The sequence below is a fragment of the Berghia stephanieae genome, chromosome 2 (assembly GCF_034508935.2).
Source record: "Berghia stephanieae isolate SIO BIC M18660-M18661 chromosome 2, UCSD_Bste_1.3, whole genome shotgun sequence".
NCBI classification, from domain to species: Eukaryota; Metazoa; Mollusca; class Gastropoda; order Nudibranchia; family Aeolidiidae; genus Berghia; species Berghia stephanieae.
In genome coordinates, this window is record NC_088361.1 from 47393205 (window position 1) to 47412772 (window position 19568).

General features: G+C 38.6%; 1 protein-coding gene across 1 annotated transcript in view; it reads right to left on the minus strand.

Annotated features, from left to right (window-relative positions):
* The window catches only part of LOC144963950 (solute carrier family 23 member 2-like), a 37998-nt gene that overhangs the window by 12713 nt on the left and 5717 nt on the right, over window positions 1–19568 (minus strand). The window contains exons 4-13 of the mRNA XM_078897893.1: window positions 19200–19270; window positions 16731–16748; window positions 14232–14446; window positions 11222–11318; window positions 8423–8579; window positions 7308–7457; window positions 5558–5661; window positions 4820–4949; window positions 1901–2038; window positions 1689–1784 (exon numbers count right to left, since the gene is read on the minus strand). Coding sequence (XP_078754019.1) covers window positions 1689–1784; window positions 1901–2038; window positions 4820–4949; window positions 5558–5661; window positions 7308–7457; window positions 8423–8579; window positions 11222–11318; window positions 14232–14446; window positions 16731–16748; window positions 19200–19270 — 1176 coding nt within the window. The remainder of the gene's footprint in view (window positions 1–1688; window positions 1785–1900; window positions 2039–4819; window positions 4950–5557; window positions 5662–7307; window positions 7458–8422; window positions 8580–11221; window positions 11319–14231; window positions 14447–16730; window positions 16749–19199; window positions 19271–19568) is intronic.

Consider the following 19568-nt stretch of genomic DNA (forward strand, 5'->3'; position numbering starts at 1 on the left):
GTAAAAAGTGTTCACAGATTTTGAATTATCTAACGTTACGATTGGTCATTGAGTTCAGCTTGACACATGAGTCCCAGGTTCACTCCCTACTGGCGCCCACCTCCTATAGTGTCAGGCTCATTCTCCTCTGGTACCAAACTGTCATATCCGGCTTCAACTTTCAATGATATCCATCTCCCTTTAGTCCCAGGTTTATTTCCCACTGATATCCTTTTTACATATTCCCAGGTTAACTCCCCACTGGTGTGCAATTCCCTGAGTCCCAGGTTCACTCCCCACTGGCGCCCATCTCCTATAGTGTCAGGTTCATTCTCCTCTGGTACCCAACTCCTATAGTTCGGTTTGGATACTCACAGGTATCCATCTCCCACAGTCCCAGGTTAACTCCCAATCGGTGTGCACTTACCAAAGTTCCAGGTTCGCTCCCCACTGCTACCTACTTCCCATAACTTTGTCGGGATTCGTCGGGTTTCGGCGGGTTTCGTAAAAAAGACACAGCCACTCAACTATGCGCCGAGCGAGGCTCGAACTCAGGAACTTCGATCCGAAAGCGAGTGTCATACCACTAGACCACATAGCCGCACAATCAAGGTTCAAAGTTTATATTAGACAGTTTACCACTACAGAACTTACAGAAATTAAAGTAGTTATTTAGAAATATTCGTCTCATGGAGCCGGAGTTTATCACGATTTCTATAGCGTAAAACGGGCAATAGCAATTGCTACCTTTTTTATAGGACGATGGTTTATCGAAAAGTACTTTCCTCCAGATCAAACAGAACCAGCTACCCAATCATTGCTGGGGCACCGACGGGTCAGAAAAGAAATCTCGACTGCACCAGGGATCGATCCCGGTTCCTTTGCTTGTGAAGCGAGGGCTCTACCAATTGACAACCGTCACCGCCTCTAGTAAACAAAATCAGCATTATTACATTACAGTAAAAAACAAGAATTAAATAAATGACGTATTACTGTGGGTGTGGCAATAATAAAACGTTAAGTTAAAGTGACTACAGTAGACGATGAGGATGTAAAAACTATAGACAAGATCATATTGATGAAGAAAGTTCTGATATTGAGGTTGATGATGATGACGACGACGACGAGGATGATTATGATGATGATGATAATGATGATGATGATGATGATGATAATGATGATGATGATAACATAATAATAATAATAATAATAATAATAATAATAATAATAATAATAATAATAATAATAGTAATAATAATAATAATGATAATAGAATCTTCTAGAGTGCACGGTATCTTCAACAAGAGGCTCTTGGCGCTTTAAATTACATAATCACAAAACAATATTTAAAGTACATGACATCAGAAAAGAAATGTGTTCAAGGATTTCTTGAAAATAGACAATGATTTGGATTCTCGGATGCTCTGTGGAATGGTGTTCCATACAGAGGGACCAAAACAGCATTAATAATATGGCCATTACCATATTTAACATCACAACTATGATGTATAACCAACATTGACCGTTGCCATCGTTAACTTGACGACGGCTATTCATTCACTCAATTACTGTTCACAACAATAATAACAACAACAAAAAATTTATATCCCCTTGCGTTTAAAGCGAGCGCTCTACCAGATGAGCAATAGGGACCTATTTATTAAGCTATTCACTATTTTGGACATTGATTAGAAAATTGAAGATCGTACCAGAGATAGTATTGTCTAAGACGAAGGCCAGAGTACCGCCTGTCAACATGCTGGTACCGGCAAGAACCGTCAATAATTGGTTGATTGTTGTGTTACCTGGAGGAAATAGTAAAAAAATTGTAATCAATATTATCACAATGTCAATACTTAACTGTATCAAATAAGGAAAGATTACAAAATGTAAAAAAAAGGAGGTGATATACGTATCTTACCAACGTCCAAAGGATGACTGGCAATCCATCGAGGAACACACATACCAAAGAACATGGAGAACCCAAAGATGAAAAGATTCCTGGTAGAATTCAGGTCTATTAGCTGGAGATTGGAAACTCCCACAGCTGTCACCATGCCTGGAAATGATTAGATTAAAGAAAAACAAATAAAGCAAAAAAGCAACAATAAATAAAATAATTAAAAAAAATAAAATTCCCTTTATTCATCCCATAGGGGAAATTTGTCTCTAGGGTCTATTCCAAGGGAAGACTGGAATAACCAGGCGTCAGTCGCAGTGCAGTAGCGCCGCAAATGTAAGCAAGTGAGCATTTCTATAGTGCATTGTCCAGTAACCGTAGTTTACGTTCCTTATCCATAGAGGAAGAGGACGAACAATATTCAAATGATATGTAATTTATCGTCATAGACTGATGTTATGGTTTGATGAACAGACTATGCGTCGAGCGAGGCTCGAACCCAGGATCTTCCGTTCCGAAAGCGAGTGTCATACGACAAGACCACAAAGCCGTACCCGATAAAACCGCTTTGAGACGTTGGGTAACAAATATGATTTTAAAATTGAAGTGACAGAAAATATTTGTTTTCACTTTTATCAACGATTCCCATTGTCTTCAAATAAACACCTTAAATCTACACAAGATCCATGAGTATAGCTACCAATTCATTATTGAATATTTATCACTCTCCTTACCACCTACAGCAAAATCGTCATATTTCTTACGACACAATATGCATTTTTTCTTATTCAAAGTTATTTTGTTCATCAAATTTATCTTTGTTTAGTCAATTAGGTCATAAAGTTGGATTGTAGAGAGCTTGTTTGAGTTTTTTAATTATTCAATTTTTCTGCTGGGTAAGCCTGTCATTTTTTGGAAAGTACTGAAAATGATCGGGAAGGAAAGAGTTAAACCACCCCGATATACAACCAGTCTGATGCGACTGGTCGAATTTATGAAACTAGATTCACACTACCTAACATATAACATAAACCGTAATCAACTTTTGCATTTCCAACTAAAAATTATATTATAGTATCAATTTCTAACTGTGTATATATCTCCAAACTGGCAGAAAATTGAGTAGGAGGATAACATCCAAAACACAAATTCAGTGACCCAGTAGATGAAATTGATAACCCACATTTAAGTACACATGATAAAATCAAATATAAAGTTGTATTGAGTATCATAATTGAGGTCTATTAGGATTGCGTAGGATTAGTATTGTTATTGTTATTTCTTTATTATGCAATGTGCTTCGTGCATTTATGACTTTATCAAACATGAACATTTTTAATACCTTTAGCACGTAATCCATAACATATATTTTTGACTTCACCTTGCATATTGATATAATTTTTCCTATACAAAGACGTATAAAACTATTTAAAATTGTGTAAAAACTGTCTGTAAATGACACATAACAAGCTACATGAGAATTTGTATTTATAAACTATTGTAAAAGGCATGTAAAGGATTTGTCCTATATCCAGTCTTACATAAGATATTAAAAGACAAGATCATTTGTGTTTCGATAAAATGGACCACTCTTTTCTATCTTTCTATCTACACTTAATAAAATTTTGAATGGGAGCCCGACATAGAAAACACCAAATCTGTGACCCCATGGATGAAACTGATAACCCACAATTTAATACAACTAAGAAAACCAAACGTAAAATTGTACTGGAAGCAGTAAATGAATGACATGTGAGCTTCAATAAAATGGACCAATTTATTTCTTTAGATATCCAAACTTCTTAAAATTAATTAAGAAACAATGACCCATAAATAATATTCGATTCTTACAATTTGCTTTTTTAACATTCCGTTTGTGATCCCAATCTCTGCACGATTGGAATATCAACGGAGAAGGAGAGAAAGACAATGGCAAATGTGCCAGGATAACATCAAGGATTGACGCTGTATGAGTTGATAGAGAAGGCCAAGCCCGAAATGTGTGGCATCGTATGAATTGATACAGAAGGCCAAGACCTAGATGTGTGGCATTGTATGAATTATTAGAGAAGGCCAAGGCCGAAATGTGTGGCATCGTATAAATTGATACAGAAGGCCATACCTAGATGTGTGGCATCGTATGAATTAATAGAGAAGGCTAAGACCTAGATGTGTGGCATCGTATGAGTTAATAGAGAAGGCCAAGACCTAGATGTGTGGCATCGTATGAGTTAATAGAGAAGGGCAATTACCTAGATCCCTGATTTCTCTCTGACCACCACCCGATGTCATGGGAATGAGCGACTGAGTCAGTGAATAAATGAGATTCATACATGGGGTCACAGAAAATAAAGAACAAAGTTGGTGTCACTCAGTACTTTAAAAAAATATTTTTAAACAGCCTGTTAGTGGTTAATTCTCACTAAATTATATTAATCAAATTGTCAGCGTTAAAGGTTACACGCCGCCTTGTGTGTTGGTGCGGCTATGTGGTCTTGCGGTATGACACTCGCTTTCGGATCGGAAGGTCCTAGGTTCGAACCTAGCTCGACGCATAGTTGAGTCCTTGGAAAAGACTCTTTACTCAATTTCCCTCACCGTACTCAGGTGTAAAATGAGTACCTGGCCGTCAACAGAGTTGGCAATATCGGAAAAATTGTATTATCGCCTAACATGTCTCGTTCGACATGTTACGTGTTGCTGTTGGTCAGGGACCCTTTGTAAAGCGCTCTGAACATATCTAGTGGACAGTGCGCTATATAAAAGCTTTAGGGTTTTTTTTTTTGGTAATGTTAATTTTCCTGGCGGATGTTGTGAATATTTTACCTAAACGCATAGCATCAATACAAAATGTACCCCCCCCCCCCCCCCACTTTCTCACAACCTCCCCCCCCCCCCTTCCCAAACCAAACAAAACCAATTGTCGTAATTGATACTCACCAAAGGTGACAAAATAAAGACCGCCGATAATCGGGGTCGGCACCATGACAAAAAAGCCTCCAATTTTTCCCAGACACCCAAGGACAATCATGATAACACCGACACACTGAATGACGACACGGCTACCCACCTGAAATGGAGCGATAGGGAATGATTATATATATATATATATATATATATATATATATATATATATATATATATATATATTATATATATATATATATATATATATAAATTCTATATAAATTATAAAAACAAAAACCATGAAATAATAGTGCTCAACTTTTTGATAACAGGAGCTATTTATAATACATTTCAAGTATAATTATGATTATTTAACTTCTACAATATTGTATCAAGCGTTAGCTCTCATCAGGAAGACTTCCTGATGAGAGCTAACGCTTGAAACAATGTTGTAGATATATATTTTTGTGTGATATTTACTACGATGTTTGAGTCAGTCTACATCGATGTTTCTGGCCTTTCAGCCATCGTCAGGACTGTGTGTTATTGAGTTTGGTGTATGTTGTTGTTGCTTGTTGAAGTGGTTCCGTAGGTTTGTAGTTGATTAGCAGATGTTTTCTGCTATTATTCCTATAGCACCAATGTATAAATCACTACCCTGCTTATTCCTATAGCGCCAATGTATAAATCACTACCCTGGTTATTCCTATAGCGCCAATGTATAAATCACTACTCTGGTTATTCCTATAGCGCCAATGTATAAATCACTACCTTGGTTATCCCTATAGCGCCAATGTTTTGGCTGTATGACGAGTTGCCTCCTCCTGATCCCCACACTGCCGCCAATAGACCAGTGATTCCTTCCACACCAATGCCTGGAACGGGACGGGGGACAATCGTGTTATCAATTTTATAGCATTAGACAATGTAGTTATCGGCCTTGGTAAAGTCAGTAATATAATATAAAAGAATGTAAATGTTGAATCATTTTAACAACGCCACTACCACATTTTCTCATTTGTCTGTAGTGTTTCATTCATCTTGTTTTGTTGAGAAAGGGGAAACTCGAAACGTCCGTTTTATCTGTTTTTGCATATTGAATTGAAGCTTACATTCAACTTCATTTTCTTTATTTATTATGTAATATAAAAGAGAGAATTGGAATCCGTTTGATTCTGAATCCAATTTTTTGTTGTTGTTTGTTAATGTGAAACCAGAAAATCATTAGAGCTGGTACTTGGGGGTCAGCATACGTAATCGATCGATGTTCGAGATACATTTTCTGGTGAATATGAAAATAAAATGTGTTTTGTAAATTGTTTTTCAAGATAATGATAGCAACTATATACATCTTAAAATATAAAATAGATCAGATTATATACATTTTGAAAATCTCTTTATTCACCTCTAAAGGTCAATTCTAATTGAAGAGTGAATCAACCAAGGTATCGGCCGGAGGCAGCTTCGCAAAGCGAGCTGAGACAGCAGCTTCAAATGGTTCTCACACTACTATGTTATGACGACCTAACCTGGACGCAAACTCATCGCCGCAATCGTGTACGGTCGCATATCCTCCCGGAAGCTTCATCACAACGCAACGTTCAACTAGATGCTCTACGGTTTTTCAGCTGTTGAACACAACGGGTACATGTTGGACAGGTAGCAAGTCACCACTGATGAAGTGAGTGTGCCCTGAGGCAGGCCCTCGACCGAAGTCGGTTCGCTGCCACCCGGTGTCTCCTTTTGCTGGTGGAAAAACCTGGCAACTTCCCCCCCCAGTTTCGATGAGTCGATAACCCCGCCCCATCGAGAGGTTGAATTCGTTCAAACCGACTTTCATCTCGTATATGCAGATCTGTTCGATGTCAGAAGCTACGTACATGGGTTTCCGGGACTTTTTTCGACTCGAAACAGGGGCGCCGCCCACTCCGCGCTTGAAGGGGAATCCCCATTCCCTCTCCTTTTGATCTTAATGGATTACCGCCTTGACGTTGGTGGGGGTGCTTGAGACATATCAGGGGCAATGGAGTAATTCCAGTTGACTGTCACTGGACCATCCCGGATGTCCAGCCGATACGCTGGCGCCTTGAACGGCCCGCCACGATGTGTGACGGAATGGAAATTAACTCTCTCCTTACCGGCCATTTTCAGAATTTTCCCCAAAACGTCACATCTACCCAACACAAAAATATATTTTTCTTACTCAAACAGAAGATAAACAACTACATTCTATGTATAAAATTGTTCAGCAAAATGAGCTCTACACTACAGTGTCAAGTTTTTATGCCTATAATAAACACATTTTCTTCAAACTCTGTGAAAAACAAGAATAATCAGATGAGAAAGTTGAGGTGGCATCGTAACGAATGTGACGATTTTCCTGTAGTGGTAAGGAGAGGGTTAAATGGCGTCGGCCATCCCAACCACCACCCCAACCCTCACCACAACCACTACCACAACAACCACCACTACTAACACCACCACCACCACCACCACCACCAACAACAACAATAACAACAACCTCTACAGATGGCACTAGCAGGTGGTGCAGTGACGTCACACAGTCTAGCACAGGCATAGTAATCTCCGACAGACTCTATCATGGAGGCCACGCATCCTGCCATCGTTCCCAGGACTCCACTCAAGGATACCCTGGGGGCTCCCCATTGACCTGGGGAAAAATAAACAGGGGTTATATTATGTCACATGTCGCCTTTATTTGGCCCGAAAAAGCAGAGGGGAAAAATACAAGAAATAAAACCATCCCAAAAATTAGCCTCCTAGACTGGGGATAGATCTTCAGACCTCTTGATAACTGCAGGACGTCTGATGGTCAATCCCAAAAAAGGCAGGCTGATTTTTTGAGAAGATTAAAAAAAAACAGCAGCTCGTGTAGTTTTCACTCTGCTTTGTGGTCTTGTGGTATGCTGCCGTCTCAAGGAAAAAAACCGTATGTTAACTTGTAATAAGAGGCCGCAAACGGTCTTTTTCATTCAGACGGCAGTATGCCACTCGCTATATCCTGGTTTGAAGCCCTGCTCCTATAGGCGAATGATTGAGTCCTTGGAAAATGCTCTTTATTCATATTCTCTCACTTTAATCAGGTGTGAAATGAGTACCGGGCCGTTCAAAGCCTTGTCTGTCTGTTAAGTATTGCTATTGTCCAGAGAAATTAAGGACCAGGCACCGGTGTAAGATAAAGAACTGAACAAGTGGATTGAAAGGTGCCAGACAAAGCAAGAAATAAAAATACAATAAGAAAAAAGAAAACCAATAAATCAGTCGTCCTCGACTGGGGATCGAACCTTAGATTATCTGATTATCGGTCAGACGCACAACAATACGCATTCCCAGTGTAATGGTAGTACGTCTGACCGGTAATCAGAAGGTCTGAGATTTGATCCCCATCGAGGTCGACTAATTTTTTTTAGATGGTTTATTTCTTGTATTTTTCTCTCTTGCTTTATCTGGCACCTTTAATAAATACTTGTTCAGTTTTTTATATGTCCAGAGACCCATTGCAAAGCGCTTTGAAAACGCTTAGAGGAAATCGCATTTCATAAAAGCTCATTTTTTTCTGTCTTGTTCCATACACGTTTTTTTTTTCAGATCTAAAATTTACACATTTGACAGTACCTGGATAAGGAAACCTAAACCATTCAGCATTGCTGAGAGCGTCCGTTTTAGTGTCCGTGCGGGCCATGTAGCCCCACTCCCCTGGTCGGTCAGGTAGGACATTGGTCAGTGTAAGAGCCAGGCACAACAACCAGGAGATGATGATGGAGAACAAAACCTGGGACGGGATAAGTCATAAATAAAGTGTGACCAATCGCCTTGAAAAACCAACCCACAACTGCAAACACGCAGACATAGCACCCTGTCCCACCCAGTCTTTGACATAATGTAAAGGTTGCTGCTCGAAGCTTGAAGAAATAAATAAAAATGTGAAATTGAATGTAAGCTTCAATTTAATAAACAAAAACAGATAATGTGGCTGTTTCCCATTTATCAAAAAAAAAACCCCAAAAAAACAAAACAGAATGAATGAAAAACTACAGACATCATCTCATTCATCTGTCGTGTTTCATTCATCCTGTTTTGTTGATAACGTGGAAACCCGAAATGTCCACATTATCTATTTTCGTTTATTAAATTAAAGCTTACATTCAGTTTCACATTGTTATTTATTCTTTGACATATTATACAATCAACATATCAAAGTAACGCAGCTTTCTCCCACGAACCACAAAGGAGTGGAACAATCTGCCAGAAGTAATAGAGACAACACTAAGTCATGAACAATTTCTGACCACTTTGAGCGCATACAACCTGGCGCTGCGCTTTTCGCCAGCATGATGACGTTGGCTGTCGGATCGGAGAGAACGGCAATAGGTACAGGTGACCCTTGTACCAAACTTGGTGTTTTAAGTTAAAATGACCCTAAATGTGAAACATAGAGGAGTAAAGCACGTTCATTGGGTTATAAACACAAGACTTTATTCAAAATTGTTATGGGATTTTCTTGGAAAAATCTTAAATTTAACCGTGTGTTCATAACTTAATAAATGTGATTTAACTCTCTTGAGTTCATATGCATGGAAAATCGAACAAATTTGTTCGATTTTCAATATGGGTAAAGTCGAGAGAAACGATTATTACAATCTTGCTATTTGGAATTCCGGACGTGTTCCCAACCGCTGCACAAGCTTGAGAGTGCGTGTTGGAAACAGAGTTCGAATTCCAAAAAGCAAGAGTGTTAGAAATCTTTTATTCTACCCCTCAATCCATTTCTATTTTGTCATCTCTGAGTAAAAGACATAAAAAATATTTCAATGTTACTTCTTTTCAACGTTTGGTAATCTGACGTCACGAATTATTAGTATAAACTTGATATCATTACGCGTCATTGTTTAGGCAGATGGGTGGGATAATTGTTATTACAACCCTTCTCAACCAAAACCATTCATTAAAAAAAACAAGCAATTCGTGAAAATTAACAAAGCGGATGTCAAAGTATTTGTATTGAATTGGCGATATCATCTATTTGTGGAACCAGATCTAGAGACTTCAGTTGTCTTTATCTACATACTTTACAGGTCTGATAACCCATATTGGTACGTCATCATTGTTTTTATGGAAGTACTCTCGAACCAAAATGTACTGATATGTTATCATTGTTGTATCGAAACATTCTCGAACCAACATGTACTCTTTTGCGGGTCTGATAACCTAAAGTGTTAAGGGATCGTTGTTATTCTCAAATCAATATAAAACATTGCTCATTACAGCAATGTTAAAAAAAAAAAACAATTGTTGCTTTCGTTCTCAGCAGGTATAGATAGTTCGAAGTTGACGTCACTCCGGCCTTTGTTATTGTTTTTTGCCATCCGCATTTATGAGTAATTATCATTAAACTGTATTAACCAGACTATAAACGATCATGGTTACACACAGTTTTGTGTGTTGGTCAGTTACACTTCCGGATGGCAATGTTGTGAACTTCTTAGCCAAGTGCATACTATCTATAGAGGATGTCTAGATATTCCCCCCCGCAAACTTAAAAAATAATAATAATTTGTCTCTCTTGTTTTGTGTGTGTGTTGGTGCATTGCGATCGGAGCCTGACACTAAAACACACTAAGACAGCAACCATCGTAAACTTATAAACTGACACTGACCAAAAAATAACGCCAAAAGATAAGTCTTTGGCTACAAAAGAAAAATCGTGAGTTGTATTCAATAGTTCAACCAATGAGATCACTTGTTTTCTTGAGCTCTACTAACGACAAATTACACACTGCAAAAACCTAAAAATGACGTCAAACTATAAATCCTAATGGGTTTTAGTGCCAGGCTATAAGTTAAAAATGGCTACGTTAAGACCGTAGCCATCGTTATGTTATAGCCTGACACTGAAATCGAAAAGGACTGGCATTTTGACGTCATCATTGCACCGCCCATTGAGTTGTCGTTAGTAGAGCTCATGGAAACAAGTTATTTCATTGGTTGAACTTTTGAATACAACTAACGATGTGTTTTCTTTTGTGGCAAAAGACTGGCATTTTGACGTCATTTTTTGGTCAGTGTCAGGCCATAACTTTACGAAGGCCACGCTAAGACCCACTAAGACCCATATTTTGACGCCGTTTTAAAGGCCTGTGCACCACCTAATGAGTTGTCTTAAGTAGTGATCAAGGAAACAAATGATCCCATTGGTTGAACTATTGAATACAACTAACGATTTGTTTTCTTTTGTGGCCAAAGACGCATTTTGACGTCATAAGGCTGTAAGTTAACGATGGCTCCGGTATCAGGCCACGACTTTACCAATTTCACGATTGGTGTGTTTCATTCTTTGTATTTATATGTCGTGTGTGTTTGTATGAACATACCCTAACCATGTGTAACAGAGAACAAACGGGTCGACACACTTACGGGAAAAAGCATGAAAAGTTTTAGTTTGGTTTTCCCACACAGCCTGACGTTGACGTTACGGAGATACTGTGAGAATAAGATGACCAAAAACAAAGTTCTGAAAGGAAAATTACATTACATGATAGCCACAGCGATACTAAGATGCTAGAAACTGTAGACTGTAAAAAGAAATGAATAAAAAATGAATATAACATTCAAAAAACAGGACAGTATACAAAACATGGATCGTTTCGGGCTCAATGCCCTTCTTCGTCTAACAACAAAATTAATGGGCATGATCTATATTACATTTCCATGTGCTCGAGGTCATTGGTCACATTGCAAAATGTGCTCAAAGTGACCTACATAGTGAAAAGTGTTCACAGAATTTGAACAATCTAACATTACGATTGGTCATTGTGTTCAGCTTGACACATGGGTATTTTTACAACTTTCATAAACAAAGCAGCGTGGTTACATTTGTTAAGAAAAATCCAATCGTTGGAGAGTAACACATCATGTGATTGATGACCTGGTAGGACGAAAACATGAATATAGATCGCTCCCATTGAACTGTTTCTTAATTGAGCTTTTATATAGAGCAATATCCACTAAACATGCACAAAGCTCTTAACAAAGGGTCCCTGACCAACAGCAACACTTAACATGTTGGACGAGATATGACGCCTGTTAGGCGATATTACATTTATTTTCGACAGAGACAGCGCTGTTAACGGCCAGGTACTCATTATACACCTGAGTACGGTGCGATGCAAAGATGCTAGAAGCTGTGGACTGTAAAAAAGAAATGAATCAAAATGAATACATCAGCTTCCAAAAGGACAAAATACAAAGCACGGATCATTTCCGGCTCAAAGCCCTTCTTCGTCTTACAACGAAAAGCTACACTATTCAATTAGTCATTAGATGGTATAAAGTGCGATGTCACACTTACCTAGCAACGCATAGCCATCGTGAACTTATCGCCTGACACTGACCAAAAAAAATGACTTCAAAAGGCAAGTGTTTGGCCACAAAAGAAAACAAATCATGAGTTGTATTCAATAGTTCAACCAATGGAATCACTTGTTTCCTTGAGCTCTACTAACGACAACTCACTAGACGCTGCACAAACCTAAAACATGATGTCAAACTATAAGTCCTAGTATGTTCTAGTGCCAGGCTATAAGTTAATGATGGTTACGAGCAACGGTCCTTCTGGTGCCAGAGTCATAGAAAGAATAAAGATGTGGTCTTTACTACAGCACAGATTTCTTATAAAAAGTCAAATTGATTACATTTTTATTTGCTCAAATGGTTCAATGCTTTTCACCTGATTGTCTATAGCACTCAGAGAAGGAGGCCTGTCGGTTTTACCCATTTCCAAATGAGAACCATTTTGGTTGCTGTGAGAGTTGTTAAGAGGAAGTGACACCACGACTTTGGAACGTAATAACAATATACTTAACCACGCCGCCATGTGGTTATCACAATGGCTTTTGGATCGGAAGGTCGTGGGTTCGAGCCTCGCTGGGCGCATAGTTGAGTCCTTGGAAAAGGCTCTTTACTTACATTCTTTCACTGTACTCAGGTGTAAAAATAGTACTGGCCGTTAACAGCATTGTCTCTGTCTGAAAAAATATTGTAATATAGCCTCACAGGCGTCATGTCCCATTAAACAAGTTAAATGTTGCTGTTGGCCAAGCGCTTTGAACGCGTTTAGTAAATAGTGCTCTATATAAAAGTATATTTAAGCTCATTTACAAAAAAACTAACATACGTTAAGCTATACTTATGTCACATCGTTCCAAAAAAAACAAAAAAAACAACAACAACAAAAACAAAAAAACAAAACAGGCACTTGTAAACCGAAATATCTCTTGTCAATTCAGGAAATGAATTTACCAAATTATTGACCCCACCCCCCCCCCCCACACACACACACACAGAAACACCCATACACACACTCAAATCAATTATTCAATAATAATAATAATAATAATAATAATAATAATAATAATAATAATAATAATAATAATAATAATAATAATAATAATAATAATAATAATAATAATAATAATCCAAAGGAATTTTTTTTGTACGAATAAAACATTATTATTATTATAAGACTGACTGACCGGGTAAACAGAATGATGGAGAGACTACGATATCTGCATATTAAACAAAATCCATTCGAGCTTATAAATTAGTAACGTGGGTTCATAGATTTGCGGCAAATTGATAATTAGTAGGTTCTTGTTATTGCACTCCATGTCGGACGAAGTATTTGAAAAAAAATTTGAGCTTTTTATATATAGCGCAATATCTACTAAACGTGCTCAAAGCGCTTTACAAAGGGTCCCTGACCAACAGCAACGCGAAACATGTAGAACGAGACATGACGACGCCCGTTGGTCGATATTACAATTGTTTCGACAGATATAACGCTGTTGATGGCCTGGTACTCATTTTACATCAGAGTACGGCGAGAGAAGGTGAGAAAGAGCCTTTTTCAAGGACTCAACTATGCGCCCAGCGAGGCTTGAAGCCATGGCCTTCTGATCGGAAAGCGAGTGTAATATCACTAGACCAAGACGAAATAAAGATTTAACATTTACAGTGCACCCTTGTATTTAGAGAAGGCCCTTTACTATCAAATATTTTGATTATAAAATTGAGAGTTATTGCAAATTACTATGCGCATTTTTATGCCAGACGATACTTCCCAATATTTAAAAAAAAATTATTCCCTTCCGCCACGACATCATAAGATATCGTCGCCTAGGCATTCCACGAAGGAATAAAGATAATTCATCAAACAAATTGTCTGATGTCAACAGGAATCACCCATGTTGTCACAGTGAGCAAATTGGAGGTTAATAATCTTGCTCAAGGAAAAAAAAAACGATAGTGCCTGAAGCAGGGCTCGAACCCGGGACCTTCCAGGTCACAGTGCAATGCCTTAACCACTCGACCACTTCACCACTCCTCCTCCCCCCCCCCCCCCCCCGTCCCTTCCCAATCTACGTACAAGAAACAAATCCACCACTGCGTCGATCCCGAGTCGGCGGCTGTCTCCAGCAACGACAATCCAATAAGTGTGATGGTTGGAGCAATGGTCAGGGGCCCGATATAACGGACCAGGACTGTCATCAACCCACTAAAGCCAACGAAGATTTGAAAAACTGACACTACCATTCTTCTTCTTCTAGGTTCCATGCCTGGTCCAGGCTTCGGATACTGCATGAATTATCTCTCTCCATTCCTCCCTGTCTCTTGCCTTTTCAAACAGCTCTTGGATTGTTAGGCTGGTGAAGCCCTTCAGTTGGTCTATGAGTGTTTTTCTTTGTCTCCCCCGGGCGCGTTTACCAGGTATTTTTCCACAACTTGCCAGGTATTCATTCTTATCTTTCCTTACTATGTGTCCGAAAAAGGATAGTTGTCGATCCACTATTAAGGGCATTAGTTTCCTTTGTTGGTATGTTTGTTTTAGCACTTCTTCGTTCGTTTTGTGTGCAGTATACGATATTCTCTGCATCCTTCTCAAGCACCACATTTCAAAAGCTTCAATGTTCTTTTGTGTTTCTGCATTTGTAGTCCAGCTTTCGCATCCGTATAACAAGATTGGCCACACGTAGCACTTCAAGACTCGGAATCTAATCCCGAACGACATCTGTTTGTTTTTCAAAATGTTTCCCAGGTCCATGAAGGCCTGTTTGGCTTGAGTTATTCTTGCTCGTATGTCTCGGTTACATCTTCCATCTGTTGTCACTATTGAACCTAGGTATTTAAAACTTTCTACGTTGGTAAGTTGCTCGCCGTGAATCGTTATATTGCAGGTGTTGTTGTTTTCGGGGTTTTTCTGTATTACCATGCATTCCGTTTTGGTGATATTCACTTCCATTCCCTTGGCTTCACTATCTACTACCACTTTGTCAACAATCTTTTGAAGTTGGATTTCTGATGTTGCAATGAGTACCGTATCGTCTGCGTATCTTATATTATTTATGTTGTGACCTCCCACTTTTATTCCCTCCATATTATTTATGCCCCTCATGATTGTTTCTTGGTATAGATTAAACAGATCTGGTGAGGCAACACACCCTTGACGGACTCCTTTCTTAATAGGAATGGAATTTCCTGTAGAGTTTCCGATTTTGATAGATGCCTGCTGGGTGTAGTATAATGTTTGCATGAGTCTGAGGTCTTTCTCATCAGCGCCAATGGAGTGCAGTTGTTTTAGTATTTCTTCGTGGCGTACTCTATCAAAAGCTTTTTTGTAGTCGACAAAACAGAGGTATAGTGGGGTCTGAACCTGTATAGCTCTTTCACTTAAAACACGGAGGAGGTATATTGCGTTCCTTGTCCCTCTGTCAGGTTGGAATCCATATTGTTCTTCTGCGATTTCGGGGTTAATCTTATTCCTTAGCCTGTTGATAATTATACGCAACAGTATTTTGTTGATGTGGCTTATTAAACTTATAGTTCTAAAATTTTCGCATCTGACTGCACCTGCTTTCTTTGGTATTGCTATGAAAATAGAGTTACAGAGATCTTCTGGAATTTTCCCAGTATTGTATATATTGTTGAATAATATGTGAAGTTCATCAATTGCTAGATCTCCTAGGCTTTTTAATACCTCTACAGATATTTCATCAGGGCCTGTTGCTTTACCATCCCTCATTCGTTCCATGGCAATTTCACTTTTGGTGATGTTTGGTCCGCTTAATGGTTCTTTGAATTTCAGTGGTGGTTCATTTCTATTTGGATCATTGTACAGTTCGCCTATGTATTCTACCCATCGGCTTTCTATATGTTGTTCTTCAAATAGCAGTTCCCCTTGTTTGTTTTGGATACAACTTCCTGCTCGACAAATGGATGATGCCAAGTCTGCAAAGATAGATCATCATCAAGCCCTACTGCAACCTCCTCGTGGTGTCGAACGGTAACAGGTCAAGCTGGCCAACTGCAGAGGGCGACAAGAATAGGCAATGGCAAACCATTCTTGTAACTTTGCCGAGTTAACTGCATGAATAAGTCCAAAAAGTTAAACGGTGACAGCGTAAAGGGGAGCATGTTTTCACGGAAGACTGCTGCCTCGCTCGGTTGGGAGCGTGATGTTCGTCAGGTCACACCGAACCGTCAGCCAGTTACTAGGCGAAATGAACCTGATAATGAAAAATGTGAAAAACAATTTGATATATTCCAAAAGTGTGTCAAAGCAACTGCAGAAAAGCATTTACCAATAGCTCAAATAAACAGCAAAAAGGAATGGATGACAAATGAAATTCTAAACCTATTTGAAGAAAGACGAAAATGCAACAGAGGGTCTGCAGAATACCAAACATTGAACAACCACATTAAATCCAAATGCATCGAGGCACACGAGAACTATCTAGACTGGAAATGCTGCGAAATCGAAAGAGAATACAAACCCAACCCCCAACAAGCTCACCAAAGAATAAAAGAACTATCAGGGAAAAGGAAAAGCAAAGCAGCAGGAAGTTGTATCCAAAACAAACAACACTACCATTATGGATCCATTAATCTGGTGGTTAGAAAGAAATTAGGAATAAATATAGCAATTATAAGTTACACACATGGAACGAGATAAAAAAAAAGTTAGCTTGGGATAGAGAAGGATGGAAATTGTTTTCTCTTTGGCCTATACCCTGACCCAGGCTGAGAAAAGCAATGAATGAATGAATGAATGAATGAAGTTACACACACACACACACACACACATATATATATATTTGTATGTATATATATAAGTTATAACAATGTAAACCATGAAATAATAGTGCTCATGTTTTTGATATAAGGAGCTATTTATAAAACATAATTATAATTGAAACATAAACATGTAATGTATAAGGACATTGTAATGCAATAGTAAATAATAATATTACGACATATTTTAAGGACAGCTGATTAAATTGACAAATAAAATAAAACAATTTTATGGAATCACCAGGGATTTTGTGTCAGACAGTATTAATGGTTTTTCAAATTACTGTTATAGACGTAAAAGAGATTTGTAAATAAATTAGTTGGCAAAATTAACGAGCAGAATGTAGATAGTAAAATTGAAACGAAACCACACAAACACAACTCTCTCTCTCTCTCTCTCTCTCTCTCTCTCTCTCTCTCTATCTCTCTCTCTCTCTCTCTCTCTCTCTCTCAGGCCATAACAACAAACAATAAAGGATGAGAAAAGAATGTTTCCTATATTTTGTACTTCTTCTTTATTTCGTTTCAGTTAACTCATCCTTCAACTTCATCACCGCCTATGAGAAAAACAGTAATTTAAAAAATGTATATAATTTTGTTTGTCTTTTTTTGTGTGTTTGTTTTGATTTTGGCTTTTAATGAAAAAGAGCAGCTTATTGGCTTCCTCGAGACAAATTTTTTTTCTCTTCTCATAGCCATGCCCCTTCTTCACACACACACACACACTCTCTCTCTCTCTCTCTCTCTCTCTCTCTCTCTCTATCTATCTATCTATCTCTTTCTTTCTCTCTCTTTCTCTCTCTCTCTCTCTCTCTTTCTCTCTCTCTCTCTCTCTCTCTCTCTCTCTCTCTGTGTGTGTGTTCTAAACAGTGCGGCCCGATAGTGTCCAGCATTATTGCAGCGATCAGTCGAATAATCACTTCGTTAAAACATAGAATGGATTGTTCTTACTCTATGACATTCCTTATTATTCCACACATCTCATTGGAAAACCCTATCATTTCTTATTAAAAATGATCGTTGAATAATGATTTGAATGCGTGAATAAAAATTTATTCAACGATTGCAGAATATTTTCACACATTTTATTGGTTTGATATTAGGTGTAAAAGACGGCTGTTTGGTAATTATAGATAATAGTTTGGTACGCATGAATACAAATCCAACGTTTTTAGTTTTGTGTCAAATTGGCATTGAAGCAGAAGGAGAAAGATACAAAGTATGGTGAATAGAAGTACTAATACCATACCATTGGGTTACAAAATATCTAATAATATTACTTGGAGGGATAGAATATACGTAATCTTTCATATCCTTGTATTGATTAAACTCGTTACATTTTTATCGTGCAGCTAATTGGAATATCCTCTTATAGATTTCAGAATATTTGCCAGAAGTTTACACACAGCAGCAAGCTCAATTGGACTCAAAGTAAACAGCAAGAAGACTCACAAAGAGCCAGTGCTTATTGATGGAAATTCTTTAGACGATATTCAAGGATTCACGTTCTTGGGCAGTAAACTGACAACAGATGGTGACTGCAATGCATGGATCAAAACCAGAATCAGTAAGGCAAACCAGACATTTGCTCCCCTCAAACAAATTTGGAGAGCAAGGGGTTTACATTACAGCACTAAAATAAAGGTTTTTAAAAGTAATGTCTTGACCGTTTTGCTCTATGGATCAAAATGGAAGATCACAGAGAGTATCATCCAGAAACTTGAAGTATTTCAAAACAAATGTTTGCGACGAATCTTCAAGATATTCTGGCCAAACACAATCTCAAATGAGCACCTGAGAGTGCGAGCTGAGGTGGAGTCTCTGGAGAGTCTCATTAAAAGGAGAAGATGGCAATGGTTGGGGCATGTCTGTCGCAGACCTGATGAAACACTGATAAGACTTTGGTAAGGCTCTGCGATGGACACCCCAAGGAAAGAGGAAGTGAGGCCGCCCCAAGGAGACTTGGAGACGAACCGTAGAGAGGGACCTACAACAGAGAGGTCTGTCTTTCCAGATGGCCCCAGGAATAGCAGCTGACAGGACCAGGTGGAGTTCCCTTGCATCGCCTCAAGTGCCAGCAGGCCCGGAGAGGATTGGGTGAGTGAGTGATTAGCTCGTTGTGTTATTGGACAAGATAAAAATAACTCGTTTCATTAATATAAAGAGATGAACGAATCGTATATTGCACCACCCCTCCCCCCCCCCCTCCCTTACACATCTAATGGTGTTATTGTAATGATATGATTTTCTAAACCAAACGAATTACCTTCGCCATGTTGGATTTCCACACCTCCTTGTGTTCAGCGGATCCTTTCTCAAAGGGCAAAGTGTTGTTTCCTTGGGGAAGAATTTGAGTTACAATGATTATAGTTGAAACCAATCGTCTCAAAATAGTTTTATTTTTCCGGATTGTCCATGAACCTGATGCTTTAGATTCAGTTCTGATTTAAATTTAGGATTTTAAGTTTCCTACAACTCGTTGCAGTGCGGCTATGTGGTCTTGTAGCATGACACTCGCTTTTGGGATCGGAAGGTCCTGGGTTCAAGCCTCGTTCGGCGCATAGTTGAGTCCTCGGAGAAGGGTCTTAACTCACATTCTCTCACCGTGCTCAGGTGCAAAATGAGTACCTGGTCG